The sequence below is a fragment of the Protopterus annectens genome, chromosome 3.part1 (genome assembly GCF_019279795.1).
Source record: "Protopterus annectens isolate FY-2018-M chromosome 3.part1, PAN1.0, whole genome shotgun sequence".
Taxonomy (NCBI): Eukaryota; Metazoa; Chordata; order Ceratodontiformes; family Protopteridae; genus Protopterus; species Protopterus annectens.
This window is the reverse complement of record NC_056732.1, coordinates 1,044,535,126-1,044,556,100: the sequence shown is the minus strand read 5'-3', so window position 1 is coordinate 1,044,556,100 and position 20,975 is coordinate 1,044,535,126. Positions and strand designations below refer to the sequence as shown.

The 20,975-nt window shown below is 41.2% G+C and overlaps 1 protein-coding gene across 1 annotated transcript in view; it reads right to left on the bottom strand.

The window, feature by feature from the left end:
- Positions 1-20,975, bottom strand: part of ACER2 (alkaline ceramidase 2) — a 212,621-nt gene that overhangs the window by 51,906 nt on the left and 139,740 nt on the right. The window contains exon 4 of the mRNA XM_044067198.1: positions 13,587-13,724. Within this exon, the coding sequence (XP_043923133.1) occupies positions 13,587-13,724 (138 nt within the window). The remainder of the gene's footprint in view (positions 1-13,586; positions 13,725-20,975) is intronic.

The window sequence follows — 20,975 nt, the reverse complement described above, 5'->3', positions numbered from 1 at the left end:
CTGTGCAATTTTTCTCTTGAAGCTGGCCTTAGACGATTTTATGAGTGCCCGTAGTTTTTTGCTAATACTGATCAGAGATGCCTTCCCTTTTTGGAATTTTGCTCTATCATTTAGTAGCTTCCTCCTTCTATTGTATAGTTTATTTATGGCTGGGGTCCACCAGACAGGACGTCTGCCTTTGGAGGATTGGGTCTTGGTTTTATTTGGGATCGCATGATCCATGCATTCCTGAAGGTGTTCATAGAATGCGTTTATAAAGGATTCTGTGGTCTGGGCTGTATTTTCCACAGGCCCAGGAGGGGCTTTGAATGATTCCACCTCGGTTTTGAGGAGTGTGAAATTTGCTTTAGAGAAGTTTTTCACTGTGGTTTTCTGGGCAGGGGGTGGTGTCGGGATGTGAATATCCAGTGAGATTAGTTTATGGTCTGATCTTACCAGTGAGGGATACACTTCTGGTCTGGAGCATAGAGTCCCCATGTTGGTGATGATCAGGTCCAGTATGTTTTCCCCTCTTGTGGGAGTGGTAACAAGTTGTTCCATAGCATTTGAGTTTATAAATTCTAGGAACCTTTGGGCTAGGGTGTTGGAGCTAGAGTAATGCTCCCAGTCTATGTTTGGGTAGTTGAAGTCGCCCAATATAATGGTGTTTGGAGAGACCTTCATATTTTCCAGTGTTCTCAGGAAGGCCAAGTGGGGTTCCTGGGTTAGGGAGGGTGGTCTGTAGCAGGCTATAAACTGGAAGGCAGTTTTACCCACTGTTAGTTGCACATGGATAGTCTCTGATGCTTTGTGCTGTGCCACCAACCTGGAGGTGTGGGTATCTTTGACGAATATTGATACTCCCCCTCCTTTTGTGGGTCGGTCCAAGTTTTGGGGCATGGTATGAGGTATAACCTGGTAGTGCTGGGGTGCTCTCGGGAGCCTTGAACCAGGTTTCTGTTACTGCACAGATATCGATGTTCTCCATGCTAAGGAGAGTTTCGAAAAGTGCATCTTGAGGTTTAGACTTCTGGCGTTGAGTAGCATTACTCTTAGTTTCTTATCCCTTGTGATACCTATGGAGGTGGGTTTGTCTTTTGAGCCTTGCCTAAAAAAGACACTATGGGGGTAGCAAGAGCCTTTGCCAATATCCGAAAGCCCAGGGGTGACAGGTGCAAGCCATCCCTAGCGAAGCATCGTGGCTTGTCGAGCATGTCATCAGAGACTGACAGGCATTGGATCCCCTTTGAAAGACACTAATACTTAAACCAATTGTTGAAATTGATCATCTTGTCTTCATATTGTGGCATCATTCTTGGTGAGGGTAAGATGCTACTCAAGGTCAGGGTCATACCGGCCTGGGCCACATGCTCAGAGAGCTCCTCTATGTCTCTTTTCATGTAGTCCAGGGAGGTACGTCTCAGGTCATTCACACAAGCATGGACAATGACTGAGTCATATTTGTACTTGCCTTGGAGTGACCTGAGTGCTTGTGTTATGTGGCGGATCCTAGCGCCCGACAGGCAGCTCACCATGACCTTCTCCTTGTTCAGCCTTTAGGCTTTATTTATTTTTCACTCTTTCCTGGCTTTACCTGCAGTTTAAGCAGGATTTTAAAGGTCTGTAGTACATCCTTGTAGAGGCATTCCATCGAACGCCTCTTCATCGACCCTTAAAACGTGAAATCTCAAAACAGCAAACGCCCACATCAGCGATTTCTTTCCCTTGTTAATACTTACACATATAGCTATGGATGCATGAAAGCAACAGAAGCATTTACTAATCAGTGTTGTGCTTTCCTACAACAATTGCACAGACTTAATAATACTCATGACATCTGTGATGGACGCTTACAAATTAGCTACCATCAGGGTTGTGTCTGTGAATGAAAATGAATAACTAGACTGCTTGTTATTGTGGCTTTGCAGGATTACTGTGATTTGTCTGATAAAACTTAGAATGCTAAAATGTATGCAGAATAAATTACAGTTATAACATGGGCATCATCAGAAGTGCAAAAATAAATGGGTATAATTGCTGGGTGGCGATGAAAGCAACTGACCTTCTTATCTTTTGCACAGTTTAAACACTTAGTGACCATTTTTCAATAGTATCGTGCATTTCTGTGAAGTATGGTGGAAAACTGTGCTAGAAGTATGGTAGGATAAAATGTTGAATGCAAAGTGTTTATATGTCTATTGCCTACTACTTTCATTAATATTTTTTGAAAATGTTGTAAAGGGACTTTAACTGGTGCTTCTGTGTGGAAAGTGTATTTTTAGAGTTAATGTTAAAATTACGGAACGTTTTCACAGTTTTAATGATGGTATCCCACAATTCCATCAGATTGGGTGGAGTTACATTATTATGCATGCAACTTTTATGTTAATTAGTGTCCAATTTCTGGGCAGTTGCACCTACTTTTCATGGGCCTTTATCCAGATTTTTGATATCTCCAGGTTCAGAGGTGTGAAGGCAAGACTACAGTCCAGCACTCCATATGACAATGTGGAAGGGAATCCAATTATTACACCTGAGGATTATCTCTGGAATCCGTCAATCGTAGCCATGCATGTCACCTGTTAGTATACCACTATCTGTCTATCCTTCCTTTCAGCAGCAGTACTTTTGTCTTCTACTGCTCTTCCATCAACAATACTAAAACATCAAAATTTGGGGGAGATCTTTCTTCTTCCATTTTATAATTATTTTCTTCTTTGCTACCAATATAATCTAATTCAGGAGAACCTTTTCATGCTGACACCACCTACTCTCCTCTGACACAACCAGCATAAACTTACCCATCAGCAGCTGAGCTTTACCAGGCCTGAAATCCTCAAGATAATTTTGGATTTGATTTTTACAAGTTGGCATCTCAGTATACAGTCAAAATATGAAGCATCATATTTCCATAACATGCCTTCAAGATGCATCCAGTACTCTGCACTGACACTCGGATATATGTGCCTCAGTCTATTTGGCATATAAAACTATCTGTGGTAGCATGTCCATACAAATATTTTGACTTGACTGGAACTATTGCATCTCTCAGGAGGTAATAAACAGCTCCCCCACTGCTCTGGTGGCAGTCTTTTACTCAGAACACCAGTCCATTTAATTTACTCATCTAACCTAACAGACTCTTTCATCTCTGACCAAATAACTTCCTTGGGCTTTCATCAGGACTTGCAACTTCCTTCAACATTCTCATCCAAAAATGGGATTCCATGCTTAAAGTTAATAGTCTGATTACTGCATCACACTTACTGCACAGACTCCTATATAAACGAAAATTACGTACTTACCATAATGCTAGATTTGTGTTGTCTTGTTTTGTCTGGTTCAACAATTGGGTTATCTGATCCCACTTGATCTGATCTCAGCATTTTTCAAGTGCTTGGATCCAAGGCTCTGACTCTTCCCCTTCTCACAGTTCCCTCTGGTTCCCAGAATACCTCAGATTGTGTTTTCCTGCTTATAGCTGTAAATTCTGTCCAAGAAAACATAAACACAAGTCTAACTGAACATCATAGATAACAATAAGGACACATGAGAAAAGCTGTTCAAAAAAGAAATGGCCTCTGGTCAGATCCAAATGTTAATCCGGGAATCCAAGAATGATTTTAGGATGGGGATGGAAGGAGGGATGCTGAACTAGATTAAACAAGGGAATATAGATCCGGTATTATGGTAAGTACTTAACTTTTGTATCTAATGTTGCATTTTTTTCTTGATACAACAATTGGGGTAGATTCCCAAGCTACCCAAAACCCAGGTGGTCTCAAGGAAGGCTATTCCTGAGTATGGTGGAGCTAAAGGCTGTATGAGACCTGGACTGTCCATCCAACCTGTAGTGCAACACAAAGGTATGAACTGTAGACCAAGTAGCTGGAGCAGAAATCTCATAAATGGGAACCCTAGTTAAGAAGGCAGTAGAGGCAGCCACTGGTTAGCATGCATTTAGTTTTCCAGGCAAAGTCAATCCCATCTTTTCAAAAACAAAGGCAATACAGTTGGAAAGCCACCTGGACATATCACTTTTCAGAGACTCCTTGGCAAACAAAAAGTTGCTCAGACTATCTGAAATCCTTCATCTGCTAAGGAAAACCTGTGATGATTATGAACATCCATAAAATGTAACATGTATTCCCCTTTATTTAAAACTTTGGGAAAAAAGGCTAGTAAGTTAATTGTTTGACTGAGGCCACCTTAGGAATTAAGGATTCATTCTAAGGAATGCACTGTCTTTAAGAAAAAATAAATATGGAAGTTTACAGGATACAGCCTGCAACTCTGAAATTCTCCTAGCAGATGTGACTGCTACCAAAAAGGCTTTAGAAATTTTTAAAGAGGCAATGGAAGTCTGTTTTTTCCCCCACATGAAAACTGGAAATGGCTGATAGGTGGACTTTGACAGTTGAAAAACTGGAGTCTTTCTGAAACAATTCTGCCAAAAAATTCAAATTCAATGGGAGAGAGACTGAAAGAGGGTCCACAACTACAGGAACAGGCCCAAATGGTAAATCCTTTCCACTTGCTAAGGTAAACTTTCCTGGTACTTGGCTTTTGTGAAGATGATAAAATCTGAATGATGGAGCAGACAGCCTGCCATCTCTGAGATGCCACTGACTTTTGGATGCGTGCAGGCAGGTTGCCCCAGAGTGATTTCAATAACTCCTTTGTCAAGTCACTCTTGAAATAAGTCATGTAAGCCAGGTAGTTCAGTGCTCTGAGTGCAAATGTTACTGAAGTATACCACCATTTCCCAAAATTGTCCAATGCCCTAGATTCTCTATTAGGGAGATGAACAGATGTGTCCCCTCTGAGAGCTCCTTTCTTGTGTCTCCCACAACAACCATGGCACCTACTGGGAGAATCTTGCTCCAGTGGGAGTTTTTCCTAGGGGTCTACCTAGATTTTGTCTGTTTTTTGTGGAATTGACTCCACCACATCAGGTTCTTTCCATGTCTGCTCCTCTATTAGTTTGTCAGTGGGTTGAACAACACAGGAAGTGTGCTGAGCTGCAACAACCAAGGTGCTGAGGGACATGGAAGGTCCTGAGCAGTTCAGAGTTGACTCTGACCTTTGGCTCTAATGCTTTGGCTCCAAGACTCATCACGATCTGACAAGGCCAGAGTTGTCAGAGTGAGGGAAACAGATGGAATCAAAGTCAGTAATGCTGTTGGCTCTAATGTGGGTGCTCTATGGGGTAGACTTGGGTCTGCAGGCTTTGGATCTGAAAGTCGGATTTTGTGTCCAAAGAAACTTCTGCATTATCCTATTAACATTGGCTACTGACAGACTCCTCGATGAATGGAAGGAACTGAAGGATGAGGCCACCAGTGCTACTGAGAAGAGTATTGATGCTTCTCCTATAAGAAAGGTGAACAGATCCTGGGACTTACCAACTCTGGGAAAAATGTAGAGGAGGAGGTGGTGAGCAGATCCAACAAACCACTGGTTCTGAACATCTTTGAGTCTTAAGTGCAGGACCAGATTGCTCTGATGGTGCTGGAGACCTTTTCTAAGTTTTTCTACCCTCTTCTCTTGCGTCCTCTCCTTTTCTCTGGTTTGTTCCTTGCCTTTTTATTTCCTTTTCCTTAGGAACTTCAGGTTTCTCTGACTTTTTAGATGCAGGAGAGGATGTCTCGAGGGCAGGAGTAGCCAATCCTCTCACTTGGGCAAGAAGAAGAGCCTTCACTAATTTGTCGTGGTGACCTTGCAGGGCCCTGGCCCCTAAAGATCAGCAACCATCGCAGTCCACATCCAAGTGAAATACTCTCAGACAGTATACACATAAGGAGTGAGGGTCTTGTGGAGGGATCTTGTGCTCACAAACTGAGCATTTCTTGAACCCAGCAGCCTTCTCAAACATGCTAGAAGCAAATAACCACACAACAAAAACTAACAAGGTAACAAGTACTGACAATGAGTATACTAAATAAACTACAAAATATCATCCTTAACTAGGTAAATATCAGTAAAAAACACATACACGAACCAGAAATAGAAAAGGCAAAGAAGGTGGGAAAGGAAAAAAGAAAGTTCCTTATGAGGGAAAAGAACTGAGAAGTAAAACAGGGGAGAGTTAAGATAAATGACTAACTAGTAAGTTTAGCCAAGACAAACATTAAAAAAGATCATTTACCCAATCCTACTGCAGAGCCCTCCAATAACACATCTTGAAGGATCAAGTGGCAAATGACATCTGAGGTATTCTAAGGATTAGAGGGAATTATGAGTAGGGGAGGAGTCAAAGCCCTGGCTCCAAGCTCTTAAAAAGCACTGAGGTTGGATATGGTTTGATCTGATAATCCAACTGTTGAATCGGACAGAAAAGATAATATTGGATCAAATAATCACTCGACTCGACTGAAATTTTGCCTGAAACCTTACCCACCTTAGTAATGTATGCTAACCCTAACCCTAATGTGAATCTTAACTTTAAAAAGGCCCTTCCCATAACATTGCTATTATTCAGACAAATCTGAGCTGAATGTAACTGGGTTATGGGTAGTGCATGGGAAAAGGAAATGTGTTTCCTTTTTTGATGTACTGAGTATTGATGTGTTGTGTGTATGATATAATGAATATTTGACATGTTGTGGTGTATGTTTTGTATGTCAATCATTCATTATACAATCATCTGAATGTACTGCCTGAAAAGTGCATAATAGTACTGGTATCAAAGAAATCTGGACTGCTTAATGTTCTGGTCCATATCTAGATCTACCAAACTCTACCTCATTAAAAGTTTCTACAACTGGTTTTCTCCTTTTCCTAAGTAATTTGTATTGTTTCTTATACCAGTGGACCTAGGCATATTCTTACATATTTAACACTTTGACTGTTCCACAGATAAGGAAATCACTCCTTCCTTCATTTTCTGTGTTCGGGACCAGTTTAAATGTTGTTGTGCTTTTAAATTAACAGACTATTTATAACCACATCACTGTTTTAAAGAGGAAACTGCTTTGTGACATTTTGCCTTTTACTTATACCACAGAAAATGCTCGAAAGTGACATTATGTGCTGTACTTTTCCACATCTAATTTATTTCTGTAATTTTTGTAGAATTTTATCTAAGTATGTCAGAAAAACTGTATCATTTATCTTTTTATATAAATGTCTCAGAATTTTATCATTTAACTAAACATGTTTTCTCAACATTCTCACATTTTGAGATGCAGGTATGAAAAATAGCTACACCACAGTGTTTCCTGCTTTCTCTTTTATGAAGAGAGGTAACTTAGAAATAAAGGACAAAACACAATTCCTTAATAATAATACTGCAAAATACATCTGAAACACATTTTTATACTTCCAACACTAGGTAAAGTCTTTGAGAAACTAACCTACAACTAGTTATCAAACTATTAATAACGTGTTTTAATCAAGAAGTATTAAAGTTGTGAACACTTCCATGTACTGGCCATTCTTTTTGTTTTATTTCAATTATCAAACTATGTCAACATCTACTTTGCTTAAATCAACGCGGCTTCTGGCCAAATCATAGCACTGCACTAGCCATCTGTTCACTCAGTGAATGACATATTAATGGCTATGGATAAGGGACAACTATCTGGTACAATCTTCATACATTTCATCAAGGCCTTTGTCAGCACTGGCCACCCACTCCTCTGAATATCACTACTAAATTATGTAATCAGTGACAATGCCTCTCCATGGTTCTTCAGCTTCCTTTCTGAGTGAACTTTTACAGCTCTGCTAGGTTACCCACTCATCATCTCAATATCCACACATTCTCTCCAAGGGTAGAGACTGTACAGCTCAAATGAAGCAGTAAAAGTTTGAATACTGCAATGTATAATTAGAGTTAACGGTACTGACATTTACATTTTGAGTTTCAGTACCAGTATGGTGACGTACTAACCACTTCAATAAATAGCTTGAAATAGATGAATAGATAAGAATATCGTTATGCTACCCATAATTTACGTGACCTCATCATGTTAATAATAATAGTTTTTAGGAACACTTTCACTAAACTGCTATAGTTTGCAAGGTCATTTTAATACCCTGATTATTCTCAAACTAACCACTTGTTAACTGTTTTTGATGGCTTACTAAAATCAGTTTTTACAGGTCCCTCTATCTAAATTTATTATTACTTAAGATATTTTGTATGTCCTTCTGGGATTACTTTTTTTTTTCCTTGGGACTTTTTATCCCCTTTTCCAGGAAGTGTGGTCTCTCACGCACAGTTTGACTCGATCCAACAACCTCTGCCTCCCAGGATGCTAGGATTACAGGCATACGCCACACACCTGGCAGAGTATACAGGAAGGGTTCCTATATGGAAATATATAAGTTGTAAATGACATATGTTGAAATATCAACAACATTAACAAATAATTTGGAACAAGCAAATCTAAGTAATGAAGTAGCAAAGTGGTGCAGCGGGTAGTGCTGTCACCTCACAGCAACAGGTTACCTGGTTCAATTCTTGAAGAGGGTGCTTTCTGTGTGGAGTCTGGATATCCTCTCTGTGGTCATGTGGGTTTTCTCTGGGTTCTCTGGTTTCTTCTCAAATCCAAAGATATGCAGTAGGTGGATTGGATGCTCTAAATATCCATAGCTGTAATTGCATGCAAATGTATGGTACACTAGAACAACCGCAGCAGGGCTTGCCACCCAGTGTTCTGTAGATAAAGGTCACCATTGATGTAACATCCCAACCTCATGTTTAAAACATGGCAAAAAAAGGGGTAATGAATGGATGGATGGATGGAGGTAGAGATCTAAGTACTTTCACGTTAATCAAGACCATGTGACTTTGAGGTATTAATAATAATAACTTTTGAAAGCACTCATATTTAATTTTAATATCAGGAATATGTTAGTGCAATAAAATGTGGGAGCACAAAACAGGGAGTGTAAGAATCCATTTATAAAATTTCTATTTTTGTTATTGATGCTTTAATACCAGATGGGAGGGGAATTGATTACACTGTATTAATTCAGAAAAAGGAGTAAGAAAGGCAACTCCAGTTAAAATACAGGGCAATCACCAGAGCAAAATGACCACATTAACTGTGTATTAAAGTTAAGAATGTTTTTTAAGAAATTTTGGAGTTGGCATGTGTCTCTTAATTTTATTGGTTAATGAAAAGGACATGTAACTGGAATATCTGTATATGATTGGTGGTTTTATAGCATTTTAAAGATTCTGAAAATGTCACTTGCATAACAGAGACACAAGCCTTAATCAAAACTTTTTTGCACCTTATCTTATTAACTGTGGACTCTGGTTTTGTTTGTCTTGTGAATACTTAATGAATCATTCACCTGCATTCCAATTTTACTAATTTTAATACCACTCAGATAATTTTTAATATCTTGAATATTTCATGCTAATTATGTAATTATTAACTAAGTGATCGTGATGTGTTACTAATGCTAGATTTTGTAGGTGCTTACCTGTAAAATTAATACTTTTCAAAACAGTGTGAATATTGTAGTATGTGGTAAGGGTTAGACATTTTTTTTATTTTTATTTTTTTTTATTTATTTAACATTTGTTGACCGGGAAAGTCCGACTAGGTTCCACAGATCCTGTTTTCAGCGGAGGCCCGGGGAGAAATGCTCCAGAAGCATGTCTTTAGAATGTGGGAGGAAACCGGAGTACCCGGAGGAAATCCACGCGAACACAGGGAGAACTTACAAACTCCACACAGAAGGCACCCCAGCCGGGAATCGAACCGGAGAACCTCTTGCTGTATGGAAATATGGACATATGGAAATATACATTTACAGACTTAAAAAGAATATGGTAAAGTATTAGTCAATTAATAAATAAAACCTGAAAATAAAAATATACATATAGAGAGACTTTCCCTTGCACATTTTTTTAAAATTTTTGATGCAAGACAAATGCAGTAAGCATGCTCTTGCATATAACAAGTTTTGGAATAAAACACAAATTTACCTTTCTATCATTAAATATTTATACTAAATATATTCGTATAAATGCTGCTAACATTTTTAATTACCTAGGAGAACTTTAAGGAAGGCCAGTGACATGTCTCTGTTCTTATTCAGTGCTTGCGTTGTTAGACATTAGATTTTTCTCTTCTGTTAAACAGTGTGCTTTCTGTAAATCATGACAGAATTTTAAAATATGGAAATGTTAGACTAAAGGGAAGCATTAAACAAAGTACAGTAAAGCAATGCAAAACAAAAAACGTATGAAAGAACTACAAGAAAATATGCATTTTGACCTATAACTAGAGCAATGGATGTATAGATCAGTTTATTGATGATAATGTTAACAAGTAATATAGTACGAGGAGGTCTCCCTACGACTGTTAGTATTGTGTATGTTAAAAGGTAAGTAAAGTTATGCATACTGACTGATAAAGCATTACTAAAAAATTCTGCTATGTAACATAAATATTTACTTCTGTATAGGATACCGGATTAAGTGTTGTTAGTATTCAAGTTCAGTTGAAAAGGAACACAAAGGAAATTACTTTACATGTAATCAACTAAGCAAGATGACAGCTGGATGTAGAGGCAAAGACATGGGAGGAAAGTTTGTTCATGGCAGCTGTTTAGGTACTATGCAATATTTGAGTCGATATTATAACATCGAAGTCTAACAACTTCGAATGTAATAATATCGAATCCAGTAGAGCAAACCCTGGAAATAGCAAAGCTGCAGAACACCGAATACTTTCCTAGGGAAAGTATTCAGTGGGTCGTTTCTGCAACTTCGCTATTTCCTCAACTGTGGAGTGAAGGTTACGGACCGGGTTAAGGCAAGTGTGCGAACGAAGGTGAGTGTGCGATTGGGTGCAGTTTAGGTGAGTTAGGGTTAGGGCATTGGTCAGGTAAGTGTGCAATTGTGTGGATGTGAGGGTTAGGGTGGGGTAGGTGAGTTAGGGTTAGGGAGCGGGTAAGGTGAGTGTGTGATAGTGACGGACCTTAGGGTTAGGGTTGGGTTAATGTAAGTGGATACCTAGTGGTGTATGTATGGTTTAGTGTAGGGTTTTGTGAAGTGTGTGTGTGTGTGTGTGTGTGTGTGTGTGTGTGTGTGTGTGTGTGTGTGTGTGTGTGTGGATTATTTATTTTGGTGTGCTTGTGTTGTGTGTATGTTTGTCAGAACAGCAAATATTTTCCCTGGTAAAAAATTCGCTATTCTGACTGTTCGGTATTCTGATGTTTCGCTCTACTGGGTTCGATATTATAACATTTGAAGTTGTTAGACTTCAATGTTATGATATAGACCCCAATATTTATGGCATATAGAAGGTTTAATAGAAGATTTCTTTCCACATGGCAGGATGAGAAGTTAAAAAGCACAGCATATTTAAATGGACATAGAACAATACTGATCAAGAAGTAGGTTATAGAAACTGGTCATCAGAAATGGTATAAAATAGTAGAAAGTGTTCAGGGCATATAAAGGTAGCTACAGATGCTGAAACAGGGATTGCAGGAAAAGGACTGGTTAAATGATACATCCATCTTTCACTTCAAATAAGAACAGTAATGACTTGTCTTCTAGTCATCATCATTAACACCCCACTTTTTCTGCATGGGTCTGGATGTTGCCAGGTCTCTCAGTTCAGTGCCACTCTTCTACCTTCTTGGACAGTCATGCCTGAGACCTGCAGGTCTTCTCTCACATAATTCATCCATCTCTTGGCTGGACATCCTCACCTCCTCTTGTTTTCTTCATATCTCTCCCAAATTATCTTCACCAAATCATATTCTGCTTTCCTGTGCATGTAACTGAACCATGGTAAATGGTTCTTCTGGTGTCTGGTGGAGACATGATGGCTGGGTTCTCTGCCTCACAGATTCAAGGCCCAGGGATTGATACTGACCTCCGATTACTATGTGTATGGAGTCTGCATATTCATTGTGTTCTTTACCCCTCCCAAAATATATGGTGGGTGTTTTTACCTTAAAGATGAAAGTTAATGGGATCAAACCCAAACCTCTCAATAGAACTTGAGAAATATGCTAACAAAGTGTAAACAAAAATGAGTTGTGGGCAGGACCACAGACTCTAGGTGGTACCTATCAGGGGAGAGTTGTACAGACCAGCCACTTTAAGCATCAACTTTTGTGTGAATGTCTTCTTTAACAGGAAAATGTAGAATAAAGACTTGGTGCTGTTTGAGGACTAGCCACTCAGTGGTGTAAAAATTGGTTGTAGGTGATTTGGTCACATTGACTAATGTATCTCCATAATAATAAAATTAAAATGATTAAAATTACGGCATGGAAAATATTGGAACACAGAAGTGATGTGATTATTTTTATTGGACAGACATATGTTATGCAGTTACTAGAGCCTTTCAGACTAAAAGGAGTCCTTTGTCATGAGTCAATAAGTTATTGATGTTAGATACTGTGGTCCCAAAACGGATAAAATAATAATCATTCAAAGGGATGCTTCACAAAATTACCACTTTGAAAAACAAGTCTGCAGCTTGGACGATGACACAAACCTCTGCTAGACATAGGGGCAGTGTTTGTTGTATGTGCATGCGTGAGTCTGCACTCCCACATGGGCATGTATGTGTAACAACTTGACAACTAAGAAGATTGTGGGTTATGACCCGTTGTAAATGTGAAGTCTCTCTCAGAATGACGCATTAGAAGCAATGTTACACATTAGCATATGAGAAAAGAAAATACATTCAGTATCAGTTCAAGTTCTCTAGTTACATATTTAATGGGAAATATATCACAATGAAGGTATATGGGTAGCAAAATTAGCTAAATTTAGTGAAGGAAATAAGTTATAATTCATCATTAGTTAATCTGTTTTAACATGAAATCTATATGAGATGGATATTTGCTTAGAAGAATATATGACAATAACAGAAAAATAAAATAAAAAATAATGTCTAGGTCACAGTGTTGCTGGGTTATTAAAAAAACAGAGACTACCAAGAGAATAAGATATTAGCTTAGTGTGTGTGTGTGTGTGTGTGTGTGTGTGTGTGTGTGTGTGTGTGTGTGTTTTGTGTATATGTGGCTGGAGCACATCAGATGATCCATATGACAATACAGTTGCATGCTGCTTCTGAAACTAATGGTCCAGAAACTGCCAGAAAGCTTATCAATATTGTTCTCTTCTCGGATACCTCCTACTATGCAAAGCATGTGTTCACTATCACCTGTATTGTATCCAACACTCAGGTAAAATTTGCTCTTCTATTCTGTTTAACACAGAGCTAGTACAAAGCCTGAACAGCACCTCACTTTAGGCAACTGTATGATGGCAGCTTCTGGTAACTGCCTTAGGTCTTACAATTAATTGCCTTGTGTCGGTCCCATGCACCTCTAAATTTTGTGACATTTTAGACTTAATAACTTCTTCAGAAACTCTACAAAACAGAAAAATAATGTAGATGTTAACTTTACAGTCAGCTCAAGACCTTGGGCACCTTTCCTTAGAAAATGCTGTACTTACATGAAAACATGTTTTGATGCTGTGAAGCTTTTACATTTACTACCATAGATATCTTTCCTTAGAAAATGCTGTACTCACATGAAAACATGTTTTGATGCTGTACATCTTTTACATTTAATAATTTTGAAATAAATATTGAAAAAGAGAAATTTACCTCTTTAGCTCTGCCACAAGTAGTACTGTGCAAGGTATGCCTAGTGTCATCAAAGAAATATTATTGATTGCTGGTTTCACAAAAGCTAGGCATGTGGTTATTCCAGAAAGGATACCAACAGCTGTTTTAAACCGTCCCCTGAAAAATAAAAATTGTAAAAGAAAATACAGTGTCACACCAAATACATATATTGGTAATAATCTGAATAAACTGCATGGCTCTGCATTAGAGAAAATAAGAGTAAAGCTGTGTGAATATATGCGCCACAGTTGTAGAAAGTACAGTTGTGTACACTTACCATAAATGTAGATGTTAGAGTGTATTCACTGTTGCAGTCATTACATTTGGGTTATCCCTGCCAGAGTAGCCCTCGGCCAGCCTAAATACCAGAGACTTAGTATTTCTATGTCAGTTGCTGTCACTTAAGGACTGACGTCAGGTCATCAGTAGTATAAAGTCAGGCAGCTGATGCCATTACATCAGTTTTTCTTGCCCTAACCTGTCAGGACCCCCCAAAGTAGGATGCCAGGTTCTGGTGGAAGAACCCCACCAGTGGAAAATAAATACCAATATGTCCCTTGTAAGGAAAGGAGAACAACAAGGAATAAAGGTAACAAAAGGAGAAAGAGAATAAGGGGAATGGAGGGAGGGAAACCAGGACAGCAACAGTGAATACACTCAAGCATCTACATTTCTGGTAAGTGTACACAACTGTACTATGTTCTTCGTGTTTCACTGTTGGAGTCATCACATTTGGGTAGATTCCCAAAGGTGAGGAAATGGGTGGAGGCAGTCAAGGAAGCTAGGGGCTGGCTAGGATGCCCTGCAAGACTGCAGAGGCAAACCCTGCCCTGGATTTGGAGAAGAGAGACAGGTGGTAATGCTTGGTAAAAGTGTGAACAGATGTCCATGTGGCAGCCTCCAGGATGTCCCTGGTGGGGACTCCTCTGAGGAAAGCTGCAGAGGTAGAGGCTGCTCTAATGGAGTGTGTCCTAACCCCCTTGGGGGAGGCTTACCATGCTGTTTGTAGCAGAAATGGATGCAGTGTGCCAGCCATTTGGAAATGGTTTGCTTGGAGATGGCTTTGCCTTCTACCCCTGTAGCAAAACTAACCAGCAATTGATCAGATTTTCTGAAGGATTTCGTCCTGTCCAGATAGTATCTGAGCTGTCTGTGCACATCTAGAGAGTGAAGAATCCTTTCCCCCTTGCTCTGGGGATTAGGAAAGAAGGTGGGCAAATGAATGGATTGGTTGAGAGTCACACTGGACACCACCTTGGGCATGAAGGATGGGTTAGTTCTGAGGGATACCCGGTCTGCATGGAAGATGATGAAGGGTTCCACAGCCATGAGTGCTTGCAGCTCAAAGACTCTTCTGGCTGAAGTGATGGCCAAAAGGAATGCTGTCTTCCAGGAGAGAAATTGTAGCTCTGCCGAAGAAGCTGGTTTGAAAGGAGGCAGGGTGAGCTTTTCTAAGAAAAAGTTAAGGTCCCAAGCTGGTGTTGGTGCCCTTCTGGGGGGCCTCAGGTTGCTAGCCCCTCTGAGGAACTGTCTGATCAAAGGGTCAAAGGGTGTGAAAAAAGGGGCTGCTCAGTGGGAAAAATGAGCAGAAATAGCAGAGGCATGAAATTTAATAGAGGAGAAAGAGAGATCACTGTGTAGTAGGTCAGCTAAGTAATCCAGGATGACAGGGATGGAGGGCTGTGCCACATTGGCCCCCTTAGCCTGGATCCAGGTGCAGAACCTTTTCCATTTATCTGCATAAGACTTTCTGGTGCTAGGGTGTCTGGCCTCACGGATAACATCCAGAACCTGTTTACTGAGGATGGCAGACTGGTTAGGGGTTAGGGAATAAGCCAAGCTGCCAAACTGAGTGTCTGCAATTGGGGGTGCATGAATTCCCCTCCCCCTCTGGGTTAGGAGGTTTGGAATCTGAGGAAGATGCCATGGAGGCAGCTGGGACAGGCGGCGCAGCAAGGGATACCAGTGTTGTCAGGGCCAGTCTGAAGCTATTAGAATGGTTTTTGGTTTTTCCTCCTTTACTTTGAGCAGTACCTTGAGGATGAGAGGTAGGGGAGGAAAGACATAGACCGAGAGGCTGACCCAGGGGAAGGGCATCCACTTTCCAAGCCATGCAGTGATGCTCCCTAGTGCAGAACTTGCTGAGCTGATGGCTGGTGTGGGTAGCAAAGAGGTCGACCTTCAGGGATCCCCATTTCTGAGTTATTAGGGTGAAGGTACTTCTGCTGAGCTGCCACTCATGTGGGTCCAGAAGGTTTCTGCTTAACTGGTCTGCCAGGGAATTGAGAGAGCCTGGTAGGTATTGTGCTAACAAGTGTAGTTGCATGGAAGAGGCTGTGAGCCAAAAGGTCATGGCCAGCCTGCATAGTGGGTAGGATTGAGTCCCTCCCTGCTTGTTGATGTACCACATCACAGTGGTGTTGTCTGTTTTGATCAGGAGAACCCCTGGAAAGAGAAGGGGTTTGAAAGCTATTAATGAGTGCTGCACAGCCATCATCTCTTTTTGACTGATGTGCAGGGGGATTTGCTGTGGGCTCCATTGGCCCTGTATGTACCTGCCATCCAGGTGTGCTCCCCAAATGTAGTCTGATGCATCTGTGGTGAAGGTCTGGGCAGCGGGGTGTGAGAAAAAGGGCAGTCCCTTGTTGTGGGAGTATGCTGTTGCCCACCAAAGAAATTATTTTCTTAGGCAAGGAATTATAGGTAGAAGGGTTTCCAGGTCTTGAAAGTGTTGACACCAAAGACTCTTTAGGTACCACTGAAGTTTCCTCATATGCAGTCTGGCATATGGAATGAGGAGTATGCAGGATGCCATGAACCCCAGAGCTTGCAGGATTTTCCTTGTAGAAAGCTGGGGTCTGGTGGCCAGTTGAGAGAAGTAGGCTGTCAGGAAATTTTGTTTCTCTGGTGTAAGGTATGCCATCTGAGATGCTGTGTCCAGACTTGCTCCCAGGAAGATTATCCTTTGGGTGGGCACCTGGTTTGATTTCCTTTTGTTGACTATGTACCCTAGGGAGGTTAGTAGGGTCTTTACAAAGGCCAGGTGCTTGAGCAGCTTTTCCTGGCTGTTTGCCTGAATAAGGCAGTCATCTAAGTAGGGGTAAATCTGAATGTTTTTTTGCCTGCAAAAGGCAATGGCTGGAACCAGGCATTTTGTGAAAACACTGGGAACAGTAGATAAGCCAAAGGGAAGCGCAGACAACTGAAAGTGTTGAGATCCTGCCCTGAAGCAGAGCAAATCCCTGCATGATTGCCTGATATGAATGTGGAGATAGGCCTCTTTTACATCTAGGGTGGCTAGCCAAGTGCGCTTGGACAACATGGGTAGCAGCTGCTGGAGGGTGAGCATTTTGAATTTTGGGATCACCAGGAAGGTGCTTAGAATGGATAGATTGAGGATAGGCTGCCAGGTGCCCTCTTTTCTGGGCACCAGAAAAAGTCTGGAATAGAAGCCTTGGCCTATCTGTTCTGCAGGAATGTGTTCTACTGACTCATAGAGAGCAGGGAATAGATTTGCTTTTGAGCCTCTGCCCACTGATTTGGTGAAAGATCTGGGAACCCATTTGGGGTTGGAAGGAGAACTTGTACCCCTGAGACACAATGTTCAGAACCCATTGGTCCTTGGTAATGGTGGCCCACGTGCTTAAGTGAAAGGAGAATTTTCCTCCTAGGGGTAAGTGAGGGTGGGCAGAGGGGGGTCGGGCGGAGGTGAGTCATTGTGAATTCTTACCATAAGGGGGTGGCTTAGAACTCCCTGGTTTTGAAGTGGAGGTAGTCCACTGCTTAGATCTCTGCATTCCCTGGGGCTGCTGTCTCGAGGGTCTGTTTCCACAGGTCCTAGGCTGAGCCTGCTTAGTCAGACCAGGAAAGGACCAGTGCTTGGAGGGGCAATGTCTGCTGAATCTAGGGGGCTGCACCTGTAAGTAATATTTAACTGTTTGCATAGATTTTGCTTTTTCTTCCATCTTTTTTAAGACCTCTTCTGCCTTAGTGCCAAAAAAGTTATCTTTGTGCAAGGGGGCATCCAACAATTTAGATTTGACATGGTCTGGCAGTGGTTGTTCCTTAAGCCATGCATGTCTTCTAATGACCAGATCCAGTGACTGCTGCCCTGCAAGAAGCTTCTAGGGCATCAAAACCACAGTGCAAAGTGTCTAGTTACTTGACTTGCAGAATGCATTAAATCCTGTAAATCTTTAGATTCTGCCCAAGCAGGAAAGGAATACATTTTTTGTTTAAGGACTTCCAAAGTATGTTGCTGATATTTAAGCATATGGACCTGACAATTTAGTGCCCTGATAGCAAGAATAGTTGAGGTGTATACTTTTTTACCCCATCTGTCTAATGCTCGGGAATCCCTGCCTGAGGGTGTGGGATTCTTAGCAAAGGTTGCTTTAATCCCTTTTGGCCCTTGAGAAATTACCTCAGGGTCAGCTGTAGGATTTTTGAAATGGTATTTGTGTGAGTCAGGGACTCTGTAGTATCTGTCTGGTTTCCTGGGAGTAGGAGGTAGGGCATCAGGAGTCAAGCTGGACTCAAGGAAAACATCATCCACCACATACAGAATGGGGGGATGGCCAAGGGTCTGTGGAAGATCTACAAATTCCCTGGGTCTCTTTTTAGACTGAGGGTAGTCCTGACTTTCCCATTGGAAATGCTCCCTTAAAGTATGCAGGGTTTCCCCCAAAGGAAAAAAAAAATCCCCTGGGGGAGAGGCTGAAGGAATGGAATCCTCTGCATCAGAATCCTCATAAGTGGAGAGGGGTTGTATATATTCATAGTTAGGTGCATCACAATCATCTGACCCTTGTTCAGACAGAACTACTGGGGACAGATCTCTTTTCCTTTTTGAGGGGGTAGCTTGGCTTCCCCTGATCAGCATGATAAGGTGTTCTGCCATTTTAAGCATTTGAGACTGAGGCAAGGAAGCAGGCGTCTGAGAGAGGGTAGTCGGTTTCTTGGGTGTGGTTCGAACCCTAGGCCTAAGGAACTTGGTTGTTTTCAAAAGAACGGTACTCGTGAAAGAAGACGTCGGTTTGTGTTGAAATTTGGTGGTGCGAAGGACTTCCTCTAAAGCCGGTAACTGCTCAGCGGCTCTGGACCCATCTAAGGTAGAGATGACAGCAAGATCCTTAAACAAAGAAGAGTTTTGCTGCATGCCAGACTCCGAAAGGGTCTCGGTAGTGGCCTGCGAATCAACTGAAGTGGGCATCAGGGGCTGCAAAAGTGCCTCACTGAGTACCGGAGGACTGATGACTAGCTTAATGGAAGCATTGTTGGTAGGTTTGGACCTGTGCGGTCTGTCTCTGTCTTTATCTTTAACCTTTTTTGGAAGATCTGCTGTTGGATGGCTTATCAAAGCCATATCAGAATTTGAAGACTGTAAACGAAAATATCTGGCTACAATAAGGGCCCGACGAAGGATAGTTCAGGCATTGAACAAAACACAGAAGTGACAACGAGGGATGTCGTGGCCTGGGCCTAGACAAGTTATGCGTGAAAGTCTTGGTGTGGTATTTCCTTTCCACAGGCGAGACAATTATTAACTTTTGCTGACATCGGTTAGTGCAAGAAAAAAGGATCCCCAATGGGGTACTTAGCTTTAGAAGACTTTAACTTCAGTTCAGAAACGAAACTCAGGTAGCAGTTGACCGGCACTCGTGTGAACTGCTTCTGCTTCGGGCTCCATGGCAAAAAAGACTGATGTAATGGTATCGGCTGCCTGACTTTATACTACTGACGACCTGACGTCAGTCCTCAAGCGACAGCAACCAATGCAGAAATACTAAATTTCTGGTATTTGGGCCGGCCGAGGGATACCCTGGCAGGGATAACCCAGATGTGATGACTGCAACAGTGAAACACAAAGAACATAGTACAGTTCTAGAATCATTGCTGCAGATTATACATACTGGCCTGACAGCAGGAGGTACGATATAAATAGGAGAGGTGCCCCTACCATCTTCAGTTTTTTTTTTTTTTTTTGAGGAGTTGGTTGTACTGGTGACCAACAAGCAAGCTTACTGAACCTGAAAAGTAGGGAGAAAGTCTATCCACCCAAGTGGCAGCGGAGGAATATGTGATGGGCAGTGCATCTTTCTGGTAGGATATGGTTGTCACCAGAAAACTAAGCAGGAATCAGAATGAAAGGGGACTGGATTGATGGAACATATACTACAGTACTGATACTGATACTCAAATATCTACAGTTATCAGGAGCACATTCAAACTGCTGTACTCTGCTCATTATAAGGACTACTGCTGCAGCAGCGTACATAATGTGCAGGAAGAGTAGTAAAGCAGTAACAAGGCTAAATCAAAAAAGCAGTATCAGGATTTGGTCCAGCCTTTCTGAGGGGGTGGAGGACACATGTCTTGCAGAACTTTAGTAGCAAACTTTACTCTGCTGATGGAAAGAATCACTGTCTTGTAAAGTCTAGAACAGGTTTGAATGGATGCCCATGCAACTGTGTAACAATTACTTTCTGCTGCACTATTCCTGAAAAAAGAAGCAGTAGTAACTGCTTTGACTGGTGTATGTACTCTAATTTGGCTTTCATCTGGCCTTCTAAAGTTTTTCCACACTGACCAAAGCAGAAAGAAATTCAGCCATCTAGCCAGTTCAACAGGGTTTAGTCAGAAAATTGTCTTCCTTGCTTAACGAGCATTAAAAAAAAACAATGAGCATTTATGGTCAAACCTGAGTACTGTTGCACTCAATATGTGGTCGAAACAGTTTAAAACATTTCTTTCTTTTTTTTAACTAAATCCAGAGCACTGCAGCTCTCCATGCAGATTATAAACTGTAGCAACTGCTTACAGCATTGTAGGAAGCAGATTGCTACAATTTAAAAGTATTGCTCCGTGTGGAGTATAAACTGTAGCAACTACTTGCTGTTCTGTTTAAGAGCTGTGGAATGGTGGTAGTGGATTGAGGATTGGGTTCTGCACTGTCCAAATAGACATTCACACACCTGGAGAAAGCCTATGACAAATTCAAAAGACTAACTTATTTGGTAAGTTCTGTATTAGTTTGAAGTCCTGTAAACATTGATAAAAAATGAATGCAGGCTATGTACAAGGTCTCAGTGACACAGGTACATATAGTGTTCAGACTGTCAGAGTGGTTCCCAGATGGAGTGGATGTGCATCATGGTTCTGTTCTGAGTCCATTCCTGTTCACATTGCAGAAGGACTATATTAGCAAACAGGGTGGAGGAGCTGGATCAAAAAAGCTGCTATAAGCAAATGATATGGCACTACAAGCAGACTCTGAACAGGAACTTCAGTAAACGGCAGGGGACTGGAATTCAAAACTGAAGTCAAACGTGATGAAACCTAGTAAGACAACACAGTAGTCATGACAGC